General features: G+C 36.5%; 1 protein-coding gene across 3 annotated transcripts in view; it reads left to right on the top strand.

Annotated features, from left to right (window-relative positions):
* SPOCK3 (SPARC (osteonectin), cwcv and kazal like domains proteoglycan 3) overlaps window positions 1-21,701 on the top strand; it is a 478,023-nt gene that overhangs the window by 326,130 nt on the left and 130,192 nt on the right. For all 3 annotated transcript variants that reach the window (XM_006165500.2, XM_006165501.1, XM_006165499.1), the window contains one exon: window positions 20,311-20,425. In XM_006165500.2, the coding sequence (XP_006165562.1) occupies window positions 20,311-20,425 (115 nt within the window). The remainder of the gene's footprint in view (window positions 1-20,310; window positions 20,426-21,701) is intronic.

The following is a 21,701-nucleotide window of genomic DNA, read 5'->3' as shown; positions in this document are numbered from 1 at the left end:
ATCTACTTGCTTCACTTACTTCTTCATCAATTCTGTAACACATTAAGAAAGGGCTTCTGTTTCCATGCCTTCACCAAAACAGTTGGCAGCATTTACCAGCAATATAGATTCTTTAGTTTAATCTGGTCCCCTCAGAGTCATGTGTTCAGTATTATAATAGAATTAACAGGGTGTAAACGTGTGGTTTCTATAGATGAGACCCTGGGAAAAGATTAGATAATTAGGGTGGAGCCCCGTAACTGAGTTCTGATGGGACTTTAAGGTGAAGGCATGGGCCTAGTACAGGGACAGCTTCTCCACTCTGCTCCGCTTTCACCCTTGATATGATTAAGCCTTTTCAAGATGCCCATCAGACATGGCCCCTGTCCCTTGGATCAGTGAATTATGATTTCTGTTACAGTTTTATAAATGTCTTAGGATTTTCTAAATATAGTCATGCTCTATGAATAGAAGCAGACTTAGGTCTTCCTTTTCTATATTTTTATGCCTTTTATTTTAATACTTGCCTTAATCTGGCTAGGCCTTCCAGTATAATTCAATGTCCCTTCCTGCCTTAGTCCCCATTTGGAAGGAAATTATTCAGTATTTTCATCCTTAGTTACAAAATCACCTATAGGTTTTCGGTTGTTAAGAAATTAAACCCTTGGGAGAAGCAGATGGCAAAATGGTTATGTTGCTGGACTCCCACATGGGCAACCACGGGTCAAATTCCAGGCCAGGTGGCTTGAAACTCAGGATAGTGTGTATGCCTGCATGCCCAGAATCCCAAGAGGAGAATGAAGAAGAGATTGTTATGTGGCCATTGCCCCTGGGTGGTGATTTCTTGCTTCCTGTCTCTCTGTCCCTCTCTGTCTCTCCAGCAAGTGCACATACCCTATAGCAAAGATATCTCAAAATATACATACATAAATAGTAAAACCCTTAATGTACCTTAAGCCACTGTTAATCAGGTTTTCTGTAGCCATTATAGGACAGAACATATAGTATCAGTGTCTGTATTTTGTGTTACTATGTACTTAAGAAGAATAATATTACATATTTACTTGTGGAATTTTTATGTCAACTTTTATTTCATAGATAACACCTTTTTGATAAAAGGTTCTTATACTTTATAAATATTCCATATAATTTGTGTGTGTGTGTATATGTATGTTTATAATATATACACATATATATAAATTTGCTAGAGAGGATGTGTGATTGATTACAGGAGAGAGGAAGAGAAAAAATTAGAACTCACCTCTAATGATCATGCTGCTTCCCTTCCATTTCTCCTTTCAGGATTTAGGGTATTCACCTAACATGTGCCTGGTGTGGTTTTCAAGTCACTGTGTCCATGACTCCAACCATGTATCAGCCATGTGGGATCCAATTGCCATACCACCATGCCATTGCCTGGCCCCATAGTTTGTATCTTCATTGGTCTAGTCCACTCTGTTGTAAAAATGCCTGAAAATGGTGACACAGAAGAATAGAGGTGTATTTACTCACAGTTTGGAGGTCTAAGATCCAGGGATCACATCTGATGAGGATATTCTTGCTGGGGGTCACACAGAAAAGGGCAAAAGTAAATGTGTCTATGGCTATAGGTCTCTGTCCACATATTCTCTTATAAACCCACCAGGCCTTAATCCTGGGAACCCCACCCTAATTACCTAATGCCTAATTACTTCCTAAAGGCCGTATCTTTTAACACAATAATCACATTAAGTCTCCTTTTAATACCTTCACAATACAATCAAATTCCATGTCCATGAATATCAGGAAGATACACTGAAACCATAGCAATAAGGTACCAGTTTTTCTAAAAGTTTTACAATGTGTAAAACATGAAAGAATATACATATCTTTTATTTTAAATTTATTTATTTTTCCTATGAGTGACTGAGAGAGAGAGAGAGACAGTACCCTCAACAAGATCTTGACGCTGTAATCCACCTTCAGCCTTTAGCCAGATCCAGATTATGGGCAGGTGTTTGCCCAAAGTACTCTGGGAGGCCTCTAGACTTGAACAAGCAACCTTCAGAGTTGCAATTACAATCACACCACCATCTGGCCCTTGAAAATAAATAAATTAATATATTTATATACATGAATTTTAGCATAAATATTTTATGATATATCAATATAATATATAATATGTATTAATATTTAATTAAAGTATTAAAGTAAATGTTAAATATATGTCTATAAATATATATATGTATATATAAATGTAAAATACATTAATACCAATGCTAATAATACCAGGCATATACTAGTTGTGCCATAAAAGCATCAGTAAGTGCTATTAGTACTTGTAAAATAGTTGGTCAATGACATAGGGCGATAGTCTAAGTATTTTATATGTGTGATAATTTGACTTTAGAAACAAACTTGTAAGACATAGTCTATAATGATCCTTAATTTATAGATAAAGAAAAGTAGTCTCCTAGCAGCTATCAAGCTGTTATGAGCAGGGCAGGAAGAGGAGACACTAGAGAATGCACCACAGTGCTGTTCTACGTAGTCACACTGCCAGCAAGATCCCGACTGGGGCCTTTAATCCCATGTGGATTTTGCCTTAATGCTGTCCTTTGTAACACCAATTATTCATCACTTTGCCAAGAATACAAAACCATGGGAGGCAAGAGAAAAGATTTTAGGAAGCAATGTATATTCCAACTCTTTCAAAACTTAGGGGGTAGCAAGGTAAATAAGTGACCCATGTGTAAAGATAACTCTAGCGTATGCAATTCTTGCTCTGTAGGTAGAAGTTATTCCAGCTGAGATATTCTGAAGTTTCAAGGTAGTTTGAAATGAATGCATACAGATTCTTTGGAAACCTTTCAGCAAAGGCCCACAAGGCATATCAACAAAGAAAAGATGCTTAAAACTCTAACATTGAGTGAATGCCTAATATGTATTAATCAGTGTCTTAAATTAATATATCAATGCACTAATTAATAAGTTCATGTATTTATGTGTGTTTTCATTTTTTTCTTATAACAATAAGACATATAATGTACCCTAATGTTATCCGTGTTTTAAAGATGAGTAATCTGGAGCATAGAAATATTAAATATAGGACCAGCCAGTGGCATAGTGGTTAGGACTACATCCCACATAGCTGGCTGCGTGGTTCAAGTCCCAGAGTAAATGGATTGAAAAATGAACCAGGTGCATGTGCATGTGAATCCTGAGAGGAGAGTGGAGGAGAAGGGAGCACACTATGGCCATTTCCTCTAGAGGGGGTGCCTTTCTCTCTCTCTCTCTCTGTCTTTCTCCTTCAAGCGCATGCAATGTATGGCCAAAAATATATATAAAGAAAGATGTATTTATAAGAGCTGGTAGATAGATAGGGTTAATAGCATGGATATGAATAAAAATATGGGTTAGATAAAAGTATAATATTATAAAATAATTTTGTATAACCTGTTTTGAGTATAACTAGATACTAGTATGATATATAAATGATATAGATAATATAAAAATTTGATTTGAAAGTTAATACGATGAAAATGATTTTTAAGACAAAGGAAAACATAGTATGTTGTATGTAATATCTACTTATATAAATTTATAACCATATTAATTATAGAATAAACACAAGGGAATATGACTGTCATATTTTCAGGGAATTCATGGGTATATTATATATTTTCCTGGAATCCTTCTGCATATACTGTGTGACCACTGTATGTTTTAGTGTTCTTTAACTTCCCTCTACCATAAATGTTCTCTATCAAGAAAATTAGTCTTGTTTCAAGAATTGACAAGGGTTAAATATGTTTTATATCTGAAATAAACAACAGTCAACTGAAACTAGGTAGTAAGTTAACTCCAGTATAAAAACAGAGGCGGGGGAAGGACTTGAATAGCTAGAATCATAAAATATGAAGATAAATGACCTGTGAATGAATGAAAGATCAGGTTTTATTTGCAAGCATAGTGATATAGCTGAGCAGGGCAACCTTTAAACAGCTGTACCCTCAGAGACAGAAAGTATAAATAATTGGGGTCAGCAGGCAGACATGGTGGTTAAGGCACTGGACTCCCACATGGCTGACTGCAGTTTGAGTCCCAGACCCAGTGTCTTAAAATCCATGCCAGGCATGTGTATGTACCTGCCCAAAATACTGAGAGGAGAATAAAAGAGAAGAGATTGCGGTGTGGCCATCCTCCCTGGGGGAGTGATTTTTCACTTTTCTCTCTCTGTCTCTCTCTAGCAAGCACAAGCTGTCTCTCTCTAGCAAGCACAAGCACCCTATGGCAAAAACCTAAAAATAAATAAATAAATAACAAATAAATAAAAAGTGGAATGTATCTGTTATTAGGCACTAAGAATCTGAAAAGTAACCTATTTGTCTGAAAGTAGCTTTCGGTAATAATACCAAATAATACCACTATTATTATGGTATAATATTTATACTTTCTACCTGCTCTTTCAAGACTAGTGGTTTTGGGCACACTCCTACAGCATAGAGGTCAGGAAAGCACAGGATGAAATGATTTAAGGGATTCCATTTATTCATTATCTTCAATACTTGGAAGCCTCAGTATAAACCTCTGTAGAAAAATACCGTGAATTCATCTTCTAACAATTCTCTAGCTTTTATTCTGCCACTTCAGAAAAAAAAAATAATAAGATGTAATATATGCAAATATTTGTATGTGTATGTTGTACACATATTTCTGAAAAATTATGCCAAGAGAGATATAGAAAATACAACATAGAGTGAGAAGGTATCATAAAATTTAATCTGAAGCATAGAAAAAAGAAACTACAAAGAATAAGGCAGAGAAAATATGCATTGAGAGTTCTCCTGAAATGATGAAAGGCATGATTTATAATACAAGAAACACAGTGTGAACTAAGTAAGATAAGGAGGAATAAATTTAGACCTGGACACAGTATAGTACAATGACAGGTTACCAAAGTAAAACCTACATAGACAGAAAGCCATATTGACCCACCAAAAACATTATACACCACACCAACAGTAAAAGCATTTCAGCAAGATTAAAGTGATTTGGAAAGTGGAAAAGCACTTAAAATATTGAAAGAAAGTTAAAGTGTAGAAGCAAGTACTTCAGGGAAAAATATCTTCCAAGACAACATGCTACACAAAGATCCTTGAAGAGACTATACATAGCAAAAGATGTCATTGTCTCTGATTGAGTGATGTTCAGAAATGTGAGTGAACTAAAGAGAATGACCACATAATATTCTCCCCATGGTTCCACATCTTGGCCTCTACTAAATATTCTGGTAATGAGGCCACCATCAGCAGGTGCCTGCACCAAATCTGTCCTATTAGCCTCATGTCACATTTGACGAAGGATAGCATCAAAGAACTCCAAGCAGAGGGATGAGATAAATCGGCCAGCAATACTGACCTCAGCAGTGTTTCTCACTCCCCATTCCAGACTTGCCTACCTGAACATGTACCATAAATGACCAAAAACTCTCTCAGAAATCTGGATGGCCTCACTTAAGTTTCTGTCTTGGCCATTCTACTTGGTCCAGGGATTTAATCCATGTATAGCAGGGTGCATTGTTGATTGCATAGACCCTACCATTTGACCTATAAGGTGGCAGTTATCCAAAAAACTAACCAGAGAGTTGAAGCTGATAGGAATGCCTTCCAGAAACAATGTGTTGTTATTTATCCCTTCACCTACAGTCTGTGACAAATGTTTAAACAACTTTTAAAATTGGGTATCTACTATTATTGTCAGAGTTTTATGCAAGGTATTCATAAATACTGCATCAGGTATTCCAAGTAAAATTAAGTAGTCAGGGGTGGATTCATTTTAGAAAGATTGCTCAGTTGGCTGAAGAGTACTGGTAGTGCTAGTGTTTCCTATAGCAGCTGAACGTCTCTTAAACCAGTCCTGAAGTGTAAGTCATCATAGTTTCAGTACAGAAACAAGTTAGTGCCTGCTGTCTTTCAAAAAGTACAGTGCTAGCAGCCCAGAAGAGAAAGTGTTGAGAACATTTGTGTGACCTGCAGGGGAGACCCATACATTGTTTACATTGGGACCTCAGGTTGATAGTGCATCAAATATGTCCCACCAGCCTGGTGTCAGATCTTAGGTTTCCCAATTCAGTTAGAGGTAAGCGTCTACTTGTTTTTGGAGTGACAGCTTGGAGGTGGTCACTCCACTTCACTTGGAGGTAGTATAATCTGTCCTGTTTTGCCAAGCAATCAGACTGGTGGCCTTTATCTGCCTTATACTATGACTGAGAACAGAAGTGCCAATATGTTTAGCGTGCAAGGTTGAGGAGCTTGTTCCATCCCCTTCTGTTTCTAGATGACTTTTCTGTACGATTAAGCAGAATGAGGACGGGATTGTGTGGGGCAGGCAGATCTGGCAGTTAGTTAAATGTAAGATATTTGAAAATGCTTGCTATACTTTGGGAGAGCCACACAAGGGGATTTTCTTTGGGGAGAACAGCAGTAGAGTTAGCTTTGAAAGACAAAAGATCATTAATGTCTCTCTGTCTCTTCCATTTCTCTCTGTCTTAGGTGTTTGTCTCCCCAGTACCCAGTTATAGTTCTCTTTCAGTCACCCCAAAATTAGTGAATTCCACTATAATTGAAAATTTCCATTTTTTTCCAACAACTCCTAAACTCCACACCTAACATTTCATCTGTAAGGATCAAGTCCAGTAGGTATAAGGGCATTTTTGTAAAAGTTAGAGGGCCCCATTATGTTTCCAACTTTGTCCTATGTGGACTATGGTGGGAGGATTCAATGAGCAGTGTGATCTAGAATTGTGTTTCTATCCCTAAGGCCCTCTTTGAATAGACTGCCACCTGGAGGGCAAAACAACCAGACTAGCCTGTGGTTGCTGTTGGGAGAAGTAAGGAAAAATCCTGAATGTTTAAAGTAGGTGTATATGGCCTCCTTTGATCCTATTTGTTACCTGGAAACCTGCTGGGAAGCTATATATCCTTAGCAATAAGAATAGTATATATTTTAAAATAAGCGCTTGGTGAGCATAATAAACACAAAAATTCCTTCTCCTTTAATTTTTATAAAGTTAATATAAAAAGTTAATTTTTATGCAGTTAATATGTAAGCCCTACAGTCATTGAAATGTATGTACAAACTATTACTGTTTAGCTTTATTCATTTATATAATTGTAGAAGCTATCTACTACTTTGAGATCTTCAGCATCTTTTTTTTCTTGTTAGCTAAATTTAACCTTCTGTCCTGAATCTTTCATCTCCTTCTATTTTCTTTTAAATGCATTCCTTATTGCTTACTCCTGTACTTTCTTAAAAAAAATTCCATCCCATTTATATCTGTAAAAATCATTTTCTCTGAAATGTCATCCTCATTTTTAGCTGTATTTGGCATTGTGACCTTCTAGTCTCATCCCATTTTTTATTAACTGTTCTATACCTTTCTAGAAAATTCTTTTAGTTATATCTATCTATATACAGGTAATAATGAAAATATAAATTAATGGTAACTTAAAATGACTTTTACTAACATGGTGCATGTACTATATACATCACTTTTTATAGGGTTTTCTTTTCTTTTATTTATTTAATTTTCTGACAGATTTTTGCTATAGGGTGCTTGCATTTGCCAGAAAGACAGAGAGAGACAGAGAGTCAGAAAGCGAGAAATCACCCCCTGGGGGGGATGACCATGCCGCAATACCTTTTCCTACATTCTTGTCTCAGGATCTTGGGCATGCACGCACATGTGCCCAGCATGAGTTTAAGCCACCAGGTCCAGGACTCGAACTGACATGGGAGTCCACCAACATAGTCATTACGCCAACTGCTGGTTCCAGGATTTTCTTTTTATATATCTTTTATTTCAATTTCTTTTATACATTCTATCACATATGTCACTTAGTTTACAAAGTGCGTATTCCAACATGTATACGTTTCTCATCAGTCCATTTGAGAAATACACATTTCGAAATTATTTTAATTGAAAGTAGCATTTGTCTAGAATAATTTCAATAAGAATTTTAGTTTTAATGACAGAATTAGTAAAATAAGAATAAGATGAATATAAAATAAGCATACTACTCAATCTTTTCATTTCTTTAATTATGAGATTTTAAAGTCCAGGCTGTTTATAATAATGACTTCACAAAGAGGAAAATTCAAAAGTGAACATAGACATGGTAATAGGCACACAAATCATAACATTAAAGATGTTTGACTACAGATAACACTATAACTCACCTAAATAATTCAGTCATACAAAAAAGAATAAGCAATTTACTAGCCTACACTCACCATTTCATCTGTGGTCAGAGATCATGCAATTTTAGCATTTTAGGATTACTTTTAATTAAATTGAGCTTAAAGCAGAATGTGATATGGTAGTCCCAAGTATATTGGTGAATATGTTCAGATGCTTTCTAAAAGGATGCCATGCAGAAACCAAACCTGCATCCAGTTCTAAATTCATAATCCATGTGTCAAGTTGTTTTCTCCTTAGCATTTTTAGCAAATTGCACCACAAGATAGGGTAAATTTGGGACCAGCAGTTGGCATAATGGCTATGTCACTGGACTCCCATGTAGCCGACTGCAGTTCGAGTCCTGGGCCTGGTGGCTTAAACTCACACTGGCTGCGTGTGCATGCATGCTCTAGATCCCAAGGGGAGAATGGAGGAGAAGAGATTGCAGCGTGGCCATCCCCCCTGGGGGGTGATTTCTCGCTTTCTGTCTCTCTGTCTCTCTCTGTCTTCCTGGCAAGCGCACGCGCCCTATAGCAAAAACCTCTCAAAAAAAAAAAGATAGGGTAAGTTCTATGCTTAATGAGAAGTTACTGCTAGATATATCATGATGTATTTAATCTTGAAGAAAACAATGCAGGGAACCAGCAGTTAGCGTAATGGCTATGTCGCTGGGAGTCCTGGGCCTGGTGGCTTAAACTCACACTGGCTGCGTGTGCATGCATGCTCTAGATCCCAAGGGGAGAATGGAGGAGAAGAGATTGCAGCGTGGCCATCCCCCTCTGGGGGGTGATTTCTCGCTTTCTGTCTCTCTGTCTCTCTCTGTCTTTCTGGCAAGTGCATGAGCCCTATAGCAAAAACCTCTCAAAAAAAAAAAAAAGGGTAAGTTCTATGCTTAATGAGAAGTTACTGCTAGATATATTGTGATGTATTTAATCTTGAAGAAAACAATACAATAGCAATTCCTGTTTGAAATATTACAGATATACTAACCAGATGGTATATTACTACATTTCAATGAATGTTTAGTTAGATAAAGAAGAGGTATACTATAGTATTTTGTTGTGTTCCTAGTAGTCTCCTTAGTTAATCTGATAACCAACTGGAGCAATATTTTAACTGGTTTGTGACTACATGACAAGGATTGTAAATGTATTAACCTGGATTAAGGGCCTATTTTCCTCATTTCATGACAGCTGCAACTCAGCTTAAATCTTAGTTTAGTTAGCAAAAATTCAGCTATACCCAGTTTTACTATACCCAGTTTCTAGGTGCTGACTTGAATAAAAGAGTATAAAGTGTAAGATATAAGGAAGAAATTGACTCAATATCAGTGAGCCCTGGAGATTGTTGAATTAAGGAATTTAATATGCTCTGGACTCAGTTGGTTTTTTTCTCATTTTAAATTTGCTTAATAGCATCTGTTCTCAAATCTCTAGTGTTGTCTCAACAGAGGGCCTGCTGCTCTTCCCTCCAATAAAATTAAGAATGCAGGAAAGTGACTCTGACCTGTTCATATTGCATGGGTTTTTCCCTTTGGTGAGAGGGGTACAATAAATCATTTTGTAATAGAAAATGAAATCTCCCAAAATAAAAATTCTAGTGAGAAAAGGGAAAGCTTCCCCAAATGAGCAGAGGATTATTCCTTGACATAAAGTCATGCATTACATGGAGACATGTGTAGTACAGTGCAAAGGATTTTCAGTGTTGCTGTTTCTATGTTTAACTCCTTGCTTATGTATGTTACAACTGTGATATGTCTGTGAAAATGGTATGGGTTCACTGAATGACTTAATGTATTTAAGCCTGAACTGACTCTCTTATTTCCTCCTCTGGTTGTTTTTGCATGGGAAACATCAAAATGGGCATCAGAGGAGCTCAGGTGGAGAAATTTGCTAGGAAATCGGCGAGGTATAGCTGAGCATGAGGAATTCTACCCATGAGAGTTTAGATTGTGTCTTCAATATTGGTTGTCTAGGGCTTTAAAGAAGTATAAGATATTAACCTGTCCAAGACATTTTAAAACAGGCAATAAAAAAGTGACTCATGACAGTCTGCGTTTCCTGACTTAATTTTTACTTCCATAACATTTTTATTGTAATAATTAGAGCAAGAATTCCTAGCCCAGAAGGCCATGTAGAGATTAAGATGCTTGATCCCACGTGGACTACTCTATGGTTCAAGTCTCAGACCCAGTGACTTGAAAATCATGGTGGGTGCTTGTGCACTTGTGTCCAAGATCCTAAGGGGAAGATGGAGGAGAAGGGATTGTGGCATGGCCATCTACCTTAGGGGATGAGTCCTTGCTTTCTCTTTCTCTCTCTCTCATGAGTGCATGTGGTGACCTATAGCAAAACTTTCAAAAAAGAATAAAAGCACAACATTGCTATCTCCTACTACTAATTATATACTTGTTCTATATGAGACAAACTATAAAATAGTGTTTAAATCCTATTTCTGCCATGTAATTTTTATCAGTTGCATAAGCTCTCAAAACTTCTCTTATGAAATTTATTGTGAAAAATGTACTTATTTTGATGATCAAAAGAATAATACATCAAAACTGCTTAACACAATGTTAGACATACAGTCACCTTAATGTAAGTAGGCCATTGTCAACTGTGTATTTTGTTGTTAGAGCTGGTTTGTGTTTTCTAGTTTCTCTGGATAATCAGTACTAGTGGCTGATATTTGTTTTATATTACTGCTTTTATTTTATATGGATTACTTTAGTGAATTATACAGAAAAATTTCTTAAGGAAAATATAGAAGAGAATTTAGTTCGTCTCATTGTCTTTCAGCAGCACAGTGATATTTTGAGCCAGATGATTTTCTGTTGTGCAGTAAGGACTGTCCTGGGCATTTTAAGAAGTGGAACAGCATTTCTGGCTTCTAACCAGTAGATACCATCAGCAGCAACAATTCCATTCTTTGCACCCAGTTGTAAAAACTAAACAACTTAACACAAATGTCTCCAGATATCCCTGGAAAAGGGAGAGGAATGATCCTTACCAGTAGAACTTCTGTTCTAAGCCACAGACCATGCTATGGTGATTGCATCACCTTGAACACTGGAACAAATAACCTGTTCCCATGTTTCCTGACCTTGATGTTTTGGGATCTTTTTTGGTATGCTATAGATCTCTCCTACAGTAAGATCTTAGTTTTTTTCTCTGATGCTGTTATTGAATAAATGACTATAAGATAACTTTGCATGACTAGTGTCAAAATCATTTGGCAGTCTTACTTGTCACAAAAAATACATAACTTGTGTTCTTAATACTCAGGGTTTTGGCTAATGAGGATTGTGGTAATCATGCCTTTCTCTATTTTATTTGCATATCTTGATAATTACAGACTAATGAGCATACCCTTTAAGTGATATTTTAGTTCACTTATACCTTTATAAATATTTCAGCTTTGTAGTAATTAAGTAAATTGAACATTATTAATTAGAAATGTAATCAGTGGCTATAGCTAAAAAATTTATTAAATATGGCATTTTTAATGTTCTAATATTCTTTAAGTAAAATTCCTCATGATAATTTTTCACCCAAAATCAATCCGTAAGTAAATAAAACTAAGTAGTTTTCTGATTATAGGCAATTAAATTCACATTATTATTACACATGAAGAATATTTGCTATATATTTGATTCTGTCGCTCTCTACTTTTTTTTTCTTAAGTTTTTCCTATAGGGTTTTTGTGTTTCCTAGAGAAAGAGAAAGAGAGAGACAGAGACAGAGAGAGGGAAAGTGAGCAGTTATCCTTGGGGGACTGGCCATATATCAGTCTCTTCCCATCCATTCTTCTCTTAGGATTTTGGGCATGCATGCACCAATGCCTGGCATGATTTTCAAACCACTGAGTGTGGGACTTGAACCATGCAGTTTATCATGTGGGATACAGCAGTTCCTCAATCTCCTTAACCTGCAGACCCAATTCCATTGCTCTTTACAGAAATGCATAGAGAGGGACCAGTAGTTAGTGTAATGGTTATGACACTGAACTCTTAAGTAGTCGACCACAGTTTGAGTCCCGGACCTGGTAGCTTAAACTCATGCAGGGCATGTGTGTGGGCATGCTTGAGATCCTAAGAGGAGAATGGAGGAAAAGGGATTGCAGTGTGGCCATCCTCCCATAGGGGGTGATTTCTCATTTCTGTCTCTCTGTCTTTCTCTGTCCATCTGGTGAGTGCAACGCCCTATAGCAAAAACTTCTTCAAAAAAAAAAAAAAAAAAGAAATGCATAGGGAAATTAGAAATTAGGAGTTCAGTAAAATCATTCTGCAAGAAAAATTATTTCATTTATGAAGTAATTTTTGCAGTTAAAATTTTATCATATACAAATCTTAAAGACGACTTGAAAATTTTTAATTTTAATTATGACAAGGAAAGTTAGGTAAGAAGTATTTTTTGTTTGTTTTGTGTTAACTGTTTATTACCCAGCCCACATTCACATTTTCTCAGTTATTCTAAAATGTCTTCCATAGTTTTTTCAAAGTAGTTTCTTCTTTGTCTTTCTAAAATTTTTATATCAATTTCACATTTTACATAGAGTAAAAGAAATTTTTGATTAAAACTTGATCAAAATTTTTAAATGTTATATTTCAACTTTATTAAAGACATAACAATTTTTTTAGTGCCTAACAATATAAAAAGTGAATCATCAATTTTTTAGCAGAAAATATGTGATTCTTCTTTTTTATTAAACTAAGAGGTCTTGCATTTTTGTTGTTTATCCAGGTATTACGTGGAATTTTATGCTCTTTATATTTAAAAAAAAAAAAAAAAACCTGCTAAGACAAAAAGCATTTAATATGAAAATAAGTGTGGTATAGTACATCTTCTAATAGAGCTAGCATATTTTCAAATGGCAAAATGCAATATTGGCTGTAATTAATATTGACTTTTGGCTTTATCTTTTCATTTGCCAATTACAGTGGCTTTTAATCTTTTATTAATTACATCATGATTCAGAACTTTCATATGACCAGGTCCAGGGTTCTGAAATATTTAGTTAAAAGAAGTTATAGTAAAGAATGTTTTGTTCTTTGTTTTTGTTTGTTTGTTTAAGAGAGATTTTTGCTAAAGGGAGCATGCACTCACTGGTGAGAGAGAGAGAAACAGAAAGCAAGAAATCATACCCCCACTCCCCAGGGGGAGTGATTACACTGCAATCTCTCCTCCTCTGTTTACCTCTCAGGATCTTGGGGCACGCATACACATACACCAGGCCTGAGTTTTAAGTTGCCAAGCCCGAGAGACTTGAACCACAGTCAACCATGTGGGAGTCCAGCAACAGAACCATTATGCCATCTGCTAGTCCCATGTAGTCTCAGAGTTTGATATAACTCATTTGGCTTTCTTTTAAAACATTCTTATTGCTTAATTGTTTCTGTTTTTGAGTAGCTAGTGGACATTTTTAATTATATTTAAAATGTTTTGTGATTTCATAGGATAAAATTATTTTTAAAATTATTTAAATACTGAATAATGAAAAATACTGATATTTTCAAAGTGTTAGTTCCTCCAAAAAGGACCACTATGCCACTATAAATATGTTAAAAGTGCTTAATAATTTTTAATAATTTGTTGCAGAGCTACCGAAGAGTGTTGCCTATTAGTTAAACGGTTATTTGACAAGGAAAACTAAAATGGTGTAGAGATGAGTGTAATCGGATTAGTCATAGGGTGCATTCAGTGCCTCTTGGTATCAGCCAAAGCTGAATTAAATTAGCCACTGCTAACATTTGTCAAGTGGAGCCAGAAAGTCTACCCTACTTCATTTTAAAATGATTTTCTCTGAGTAAATTATGGAAATAGCCACTAAAAAACCAGATTACTTCAAAATTAGTAAGATCTATTTCTCTTAGTGTAGGAAGATGATTACTCCACCTTAGACGATGGAATAGGTTTATGGGTTTTTTTTAAACATGTCAAATGTGCAGCTACAAAAAAAAAAGTGTCTTAAGGATGAATGCAGATACTCAGGCTTCACAGTCTATAAACAGTAGTGTTTACAAAGAAAATAAAGCCAAACCAAATCAAAAGTAAACTAAACTACAAACAAAGGAAAAACTCATATGCCAACTATTTTATTGTTTTACCTGAATTTCATTGAGCTTTTATTTACATTTACTGAGAATCATTTCATGAGAGCTAATGCACTGGAAAAAAAGTTGACTGATTCTTAAAACTCTAGAGATTAGATGTTATGATCCTAATTATTATATGAGAAATTTAAGGCTGAAACTCTTTGAGAAGCTAGTTGTAAGTGCTACACGTAGGGAATCGTTCTCATAAGATTTGAATTAAGGTATAATTTCTATGTCATCAATTTATCTTTTTTTCTATAGCAGATATATAATTGAACAACAAAAGTGCTATTATCAATCCCTTATTCATAGCTAATGCTGTGGTCAGAAGTGCTCCTAAGTTGGACCTGCTGTACTTTTTGGAGTAACAAGTGAATCTATCTCCATGGCTTATAGACACAGTCTTTTGTGACATTCTATTATGACTGCTCATTTGTTCAAATGTCAGACTATGGGAAACCCAGTGAAAAAACATTGCCATAGGAGATTAAGAGAGGCACTATTAAATGATCCTAACAAAAATGTACATGAACTATATATACACGTATAGTATTTTATAAAAAGGACTCACGTAAAGGCTATATATATATATATTTATTTACGCATACATAAATATGTGTGTTCAGTATATATCTAAGATATTGTATTACTTTTTTTTTTTTTAATTTTGTCAGAGGATCGCTGCAATCACCAGAGAGGGGGATGTGAGAAAGCACATGGCCATGGTCACTCCACAATCCCCTCCTCTCCATTTCTCTGTCCTTTTAGGATTTGGGGCACACAGGCACACATGTACAGCTTGCTTTTCACCACCGGGTCTGGAACTAGAACAGCATGGTCTTTCATATGGGATCCAGCCTCCTTAACTGCCTAGCCGAGGGCTGACCTCTTATTTGGTATCTTTGTAGGAAACTACAAGTAACCATGGGAGTACTTTGTAAAAACATCAATTTAAAAATACATATTTTACAATTACTTTCCTAGTGCATCATATGATAGTGTCGGCGTCTGCCCCCGGGCTTAGGGTTAATATGGAAGAAGCAGAAAAAATGAGACAAAAGGATAGAGTAGAAACAGACACAGGCAGCCTGAGCCTACTCATCTTTGAGGTGTGGTGACCTGGAGAAGCTGAATTTCGCCATGGAGCTAACCACATGCACCTGCCTCGTGCTGTTATGTTATCATCGTTGTTGTCATTATTGGCACCAAAGAACAGAAAACCTGTCTTGAGGAAGATGAGACATCCCTGTCACTCTGTTGGAGTTGCAGATTATGAAACTGCACTGTAGAGATTTACATAGATGCATTTATAGAAAACACCCAGAGTGAAACAGGAGATGAGTCTGCCTCACACCTGCAGAGGGAAAGGATCTGTACACTGGACTGGATGGTTTGAGGCTCTGTGGTTACTTTGTTTTCATTGTAAAGACTGGTTTTCTCTAAGAGGGAGATGGAAAATTATTAACAGGTTTTGAATAGATCAGTAATATAATTTGATTTACTTTTTTTTTCTTTCTTTTTCTTTTTTCTTTTCTTTCTTTTTTTTTTTTTTTTTGAGATTTTTGCCATATGATGCATGCACTCACCAGAGAAGAGACAGACAGAGGGAAAGTGAAAAATCAGTGCCCAAAGGGGATGACCATACCACAATCCTTTCTCCTCCATTCTTCTCTCAGAATTTTGGGCACTGATACACATGTACCCAGTGTGAGTTTCAAGCCACTGGGTCTAGGACTTGAACCATAGGAGGCCATGTGGAAGTCCAGTGCCTTAACTACACCTACTGATTCTAATTTGACTTTTAAAAGGTATCACTCTAGTAGTTGTACTGAGACAAAATATAGACGAGCAAAGACAACACTAGGGAGGTGTGCTAAGTGAATTCAGGTAATAGTTCAGCAGTTTGGACCGGCTGGTCATGGAGGATGGCAAACGTGATAGATTTCTAGATATGCTGTGAAAGACAGTTCATTGGGATGTATTGCTGGATTGGATTTGGACTGTGAGAGAAAGCGATGAAATGCAGCTGATCCCAATGTGTCCTGAGCTGCTGGAGGAAGACCATGAGTGGCCATGTCCTGTGATAAAGATATGGGGTGGGTGGGCAGGGTACAAGTGAAAGATCAAGCATTCCTAGAAATAAATGGATAGACCATGAAGTGACTAGATAAAGGATCTTCAAAGGGTTCATAGAAAATATGTATTATGAAAAAGCTACGCGTGGATTTCAAGAATGTTTTACAATAAAATAAACTTACACTTTAATTCCAATTTTATCGTGACCTTTTTGAAGTACCCTTGTGTATAGACAGGTATGCATCTTTGTTAAATTCCAGACTATCAGTCATCCAAATGAAGAAAGTGAGTAGCCAGTGCGATAACTGGGACACAGGAAACAGTAGATTAGAGCTACAGCAATACATGTGTGAGTCATCATCATATAAATAACATTAAAAACCATGAGATTAGGTGAGGTCAGCAAGGGAGTGAATGCAAATAAAAAAGATAAGAAGCTTGGGAACCAGCAGTTAGCATAATGGCTATGTTGCTGGACTCCCACGTAGTCGACCGCGGTTCGCGTCCCAGACCGGGTGGCTTAAAACGCACGCCGGGTGCATGTGCGTGCGTGCCCAAGATCCCGAGAGGAGAATGGAGGAGAAGGGATTGTGGCATGGCCACCCCCCCGGGGGTGATTTCTCGCTTTCTGTCTGTCTGTCTCTGTCTGTCTGGCGAGCACATGTGCCCTATAACCAAAACGTCTAAAAAAATTTAAAAAAAAAAAGCTTGTGTGTAGCAAATGAAACAATAAGTAGCATGAAGAGACAGCCCACAGATTGGGAGAAAATATTGGCAAACTACGCTTCAAATAAGGGATTGTTAACATGAAGGGAACTCAAGCAGCTCATCTGCAGAAAATAAATAATAATCCAATTTTTTAAATGAGCAAATAGGGATCAGCAGATGGCATAAAGGTTATGTCACTGGACTCCCATGTAGTTGACTGCTGTTCAAATCCTGGGCCCAGTACACGTGTATGTGCATGCCCAAGATCCCAAGAGGAGAATGGAGGAGAAGGGATTGTGGCATGGCCATCCCCGCTGGGGATAAGGTGGGGTGGGGTGGGGGTCACTTTCTGTCTCTCTGTTGCTCTCCTGTGAGCACTTTCTGGTACCCTATAGCAAAAATCTCTCTCTCTAAAAAACTGAGCAAATAAACTGAACAGATAAGTCTCTAAGGGAGATATGCCAATGGCCAAAAAGCATGTTTTAAAAATATTTAATTTCTCTTATCATAAAGGAAATGCAAATCAAAATCACAATGAAATATCACTTAACATCAATCAGAATTGCTATGATCAATAAAACAAACAATGACAAATGCTGGCAAGGCTGGGGTGAAAAGGGAACTATACTGTTGGAGAAAATGTAAATTAGTACAGACACTGTGGAAAACAGTATGGAGGTTTCTCAAAATCTACATATGACCCAGTAATCCCACTCCTTGATATTTACTCAAAACACTTCATTGAAAAAACACTTGCACTTCTATGTTTATTGCAGCATTATTGGTAATTGCTAAGACATAGAATCAACCTACGTGCCCAACCACTGTTGACTGAATTGAAAGAATGTGGCACATATACAGGATGGAATACTACTCAGACATAAAGAACAGTGAGTCTGCCATTTGATAAAAAATAGATGAAAAAAGAAGGTTTAATGCTAAGTGAAATAAATTTGACTATGAAAGACAAAAATTCTGTATCCCTCCTCAATATATACTGAACGGTTGCACTCTATAACAGAAATTGAAAGATTCAAAGACATAATAGTGGGCAGGGCAAGTGTAGATACCCGAGTCTGTAAGGGAGGAGATTGAATAATGGAGTTGGGGGCAGGGGGTGAGAGTGGCTCAGCTAAAATGCATTTAATAGATTCAAGAATGTAATGTTCTTTGTTTAAAATGATGTATATGGTATTATCCTTGACTTGATTATTACACATACATGCATGCTTTGACAAACAATATTGTATGCCATAAAGATGTACAACAATTAAATGTTAACAAGAAATTGTATTTTAAAAAGAACAGTATGGAGTTCTTTACTGTTATGTCTAAGACCATGAAAAGACACTAAATAAGACTTAAGTGGAATAAAACAGGGAGGAGAGGAAGAGACACAAGTTATAAATGTATGTCCTGTGATTATAACTCTAAAATAAAGCATCTGTAAAAAAAGATGGAAATAAAATATTATTAGATAAGAGGTAACATGTTTAGAGTAATCAGATTATAATATGTGTTTCCTTTTCAAATTGAATATAGTATAATTGCATTACTTTTATAATTTGATAAAGTTGTTCCTTCCACAGGAGGCACAACCATGCCTTCCTCCTGGCCATCTGCAGGCCCGGGTGAGGGCTTGGGTCCCTTACTCACATCTCACATGGAGGTTACTAATACCTCCATATTACTATAGGGGGTGATACGGCCTCCTGGGACACCTTCTTCTTTAACCTTCTATTTGTTGGCTCTCAAAGTGTGTCCTTGGGACTTTCAAAACAACCTGGGACAGGGCCGAGAGATTTACATTCTATAAAGTTCGTGAGTCATTGATGTTTACACCAAAATATGGAGAAAGTTTAATTTTTCTACTCTAAACCTCAAAATCAGATAAGGATTTCCATAATCATATTACTTCTTGAAATAGCTTCATGTATATGTGTGTGGGCATCTTTTTGTGTTGTTTTAATTGCCAGAAGGTACTTGTGCTTGCCAGAGACACAGAGAGAGAGGGGGAAGTTGAAGGAGAAAGCACCTCCCAAGGGGACTGTCGGCGTCTGCCCCAGGGCTTGGGTCTGGCTGAATCATGATCAGAGGGCTGCTGGTGAGGAAGAGAAAGAGGACGAGAAAGAGAAAGCCCTCCATCTTGCCAGGACCTGGGAATTGGAAAGAATGAGACAAAGGGATAGAGTAGAAACAGACACAGGCAGCCTGAGCCTAGGTAGCCCAAGCAACTTGTCCCGCCCAGATGAACTGGATGTCTTTATTTATAGTACAAGGAGACATTACACATGTATGTTTCATGACACTTCATGGATTAGTTGTCAGGTTACAGACAATGAGAAGCAGTTAACAAATCTATAAGGGATTAGTCATACCAGGGGCAAGGTGTATCCCTTGGTGGTAATCCCATCTAGAGTTAATCTCCCTTTCTAATGCAGAGAACTAGCTGTTAGGTGTGGGGAAGGAGCTAAAGAACTTCTCCATAAGTAGTGTACCGCCACACCCAGAGAAGTCTAAAGAACCTTTCAGATGCAGAGCAGGGATTGGACTTCACTAATTGGGGTCAAGATGTTTCTTGAAGTCCATCAGATGTGTCTGTTGGAACGCCCCTAGTAATTTCCACTCTTGCTCTGTGGGCAGCCAAGGTCAGGGAAAGACAAGTTACAAGGTTCTGTCAAACCCCAAAAGAGCATGTGGTGTTTGCTCAGAGCATGTCCCCACACCTCAGACTCTCTCTCTTAAACGTGTCCCCACACGATAGGTCATTAAATGATGTGGAAATCCCTGGCTAAAGAGTAATGCATACAGTACCTGTACCCAAAACTTAAAGTCCAATAAGAAAGATAAGACATTCTTACTCAACTATTTAAAAACCAAGATTATACTTAAAGGGGACACAGAAGATGTACTCCCAAACTATATTATCCATCTGTCCATTTAATTTAAAATTCTATACTCCATTCATATAACAGAACTGACTAGCTAGAAACAACTTTTAAGGTTATTATATTTCTCAGTGACTGCTCACCAGAGAGATACCCAGGAACTGCACTCCTGCCTCCTTTCTAGAGCAATCACTCAAAAGTGTATAAAATTACCCCATAGTATTAGAAATACGTTATCCAGCAGAAAGATTTTCAAATTATATACATGTTATTTTTCTATTTCTTGATTCTCTACTGAGATAACTAAATGTATTTATATGACCATTTTTATTCTCCATTTACAGTGCAAACTAGACTATCAAGCATGTGTCTTTGGAAAACACATCTCCGTCAAATGCGACGGACATTGTCCATGTCCTTCAGATAAATCCGCAAGTACAAGCAGAAATGTTAAGAGAGGTAAGTGATAAAAATGTATTTATAGTTTTATGTGGGTCTACTGTATTAAAATGTTTTACAGTAAATATTGTCATTAAATAGACAATGAAGTTTGATTCTATTTGTATGATTATAAGTAATTACTGTATCAGTGAAGTCTTAGTTTCTACTTTACACTCTTTTATAGCAAGTAATAGGTTTTCTATAGCTTTTCACTTATTTTGGTAGTAATTGTAGATGGTTCTTTCCTATATGATTGCCATTTGTAAGAAATCTAAAACAATGTCTTTGACAAGTCATTTTATCCAAAATATGTCTTTTAGATCCATTTTTTTCTTTCAGAACAAGGAACTGATCAATGATAAAGTAGGAAGTGAGTGATAAGGTAGTTTGATCACAGGTTAAACCACTCAGTGAGTTGTTACTGTTTTAAATAAATACAGCTACCATTTATATACTAACATATACCTACGTACATACTATGTATTAGGTCGCCAGGAAAGTCATGATGTATTTTTCTATTTTTCTATGCAAAAATGTATCATGACTTTCCAGATGACTATATGTATATACATACATACATATACACATATATGAATGTGTATATGTATATATAACTATGTGTGTGCACATGTAATTTTCTATGGAATAATTGCACTAACTTACTTTTGAGTAGATGAAGTTGTTACATCTTTATTTTTTTAGTGGCTTGATAGCTAATAAAATAATGAAATGCATTTAATCCAAGATGTACTATGGTATACATTTGATTTTTTGAATATTATTTGTTATAGGTTTCATGAGACTAGTGTTATGTATGTATATTTGGATATCGTCTTTGCCTTTTAAAAAGTCTCCATAGCTGCTAATTACAGTCCTCCACAGTGATAGTTAAAGAAGTACAGAAAATAGATTATTCTTTTTTAAAAAGAATTATTTATTTTATTTATTTACTTATTTTTTTTTTTTAACATAAGTTTTTGTCAGAGAAAGAGAGAGAGGGGAAGCAAGCCGCCAGGTATGGGACTCGAACCACAGTCAGCCATGTGGGAATTCCAGTGCCTTAACCACCATGCCATCTTCTGGCCCTGATGTTTCTTTTTTTTTTTTTTAAGAGAGATTTTGGCTATAGGGTGGGCATGTGTTCTCCAGAAAGACAGAGAGAGTTAGAAAGTGAGAACTCTCCCCCCTGCCCCAAGGAGACTAGACATATGGCAATCCCTTCTCCTCCAGTCTCCTCTTGAGATTTTAGGCATGCACGCACACATGCCCAGCATGTTTCAAGTCATCAGTCTGA

Source organism: Tupaia chinensis, unplaced genomic scaffold (assembly GCF_000334495.1).
Source record: "Tupaia chinensis unplaced genomic scaffold, TupChi_1.0 Scaffold143933_1, whole genome shotgun sequence".
NCBI lineage: Eukaryota > Metazoa > Chordata > Mammalia > Scandentia > Tupaiidae > Tupaia > Tupaia belangeri.
This window is presented reverse-complemented; position numbering and strand designations above follow the sequence as displayed.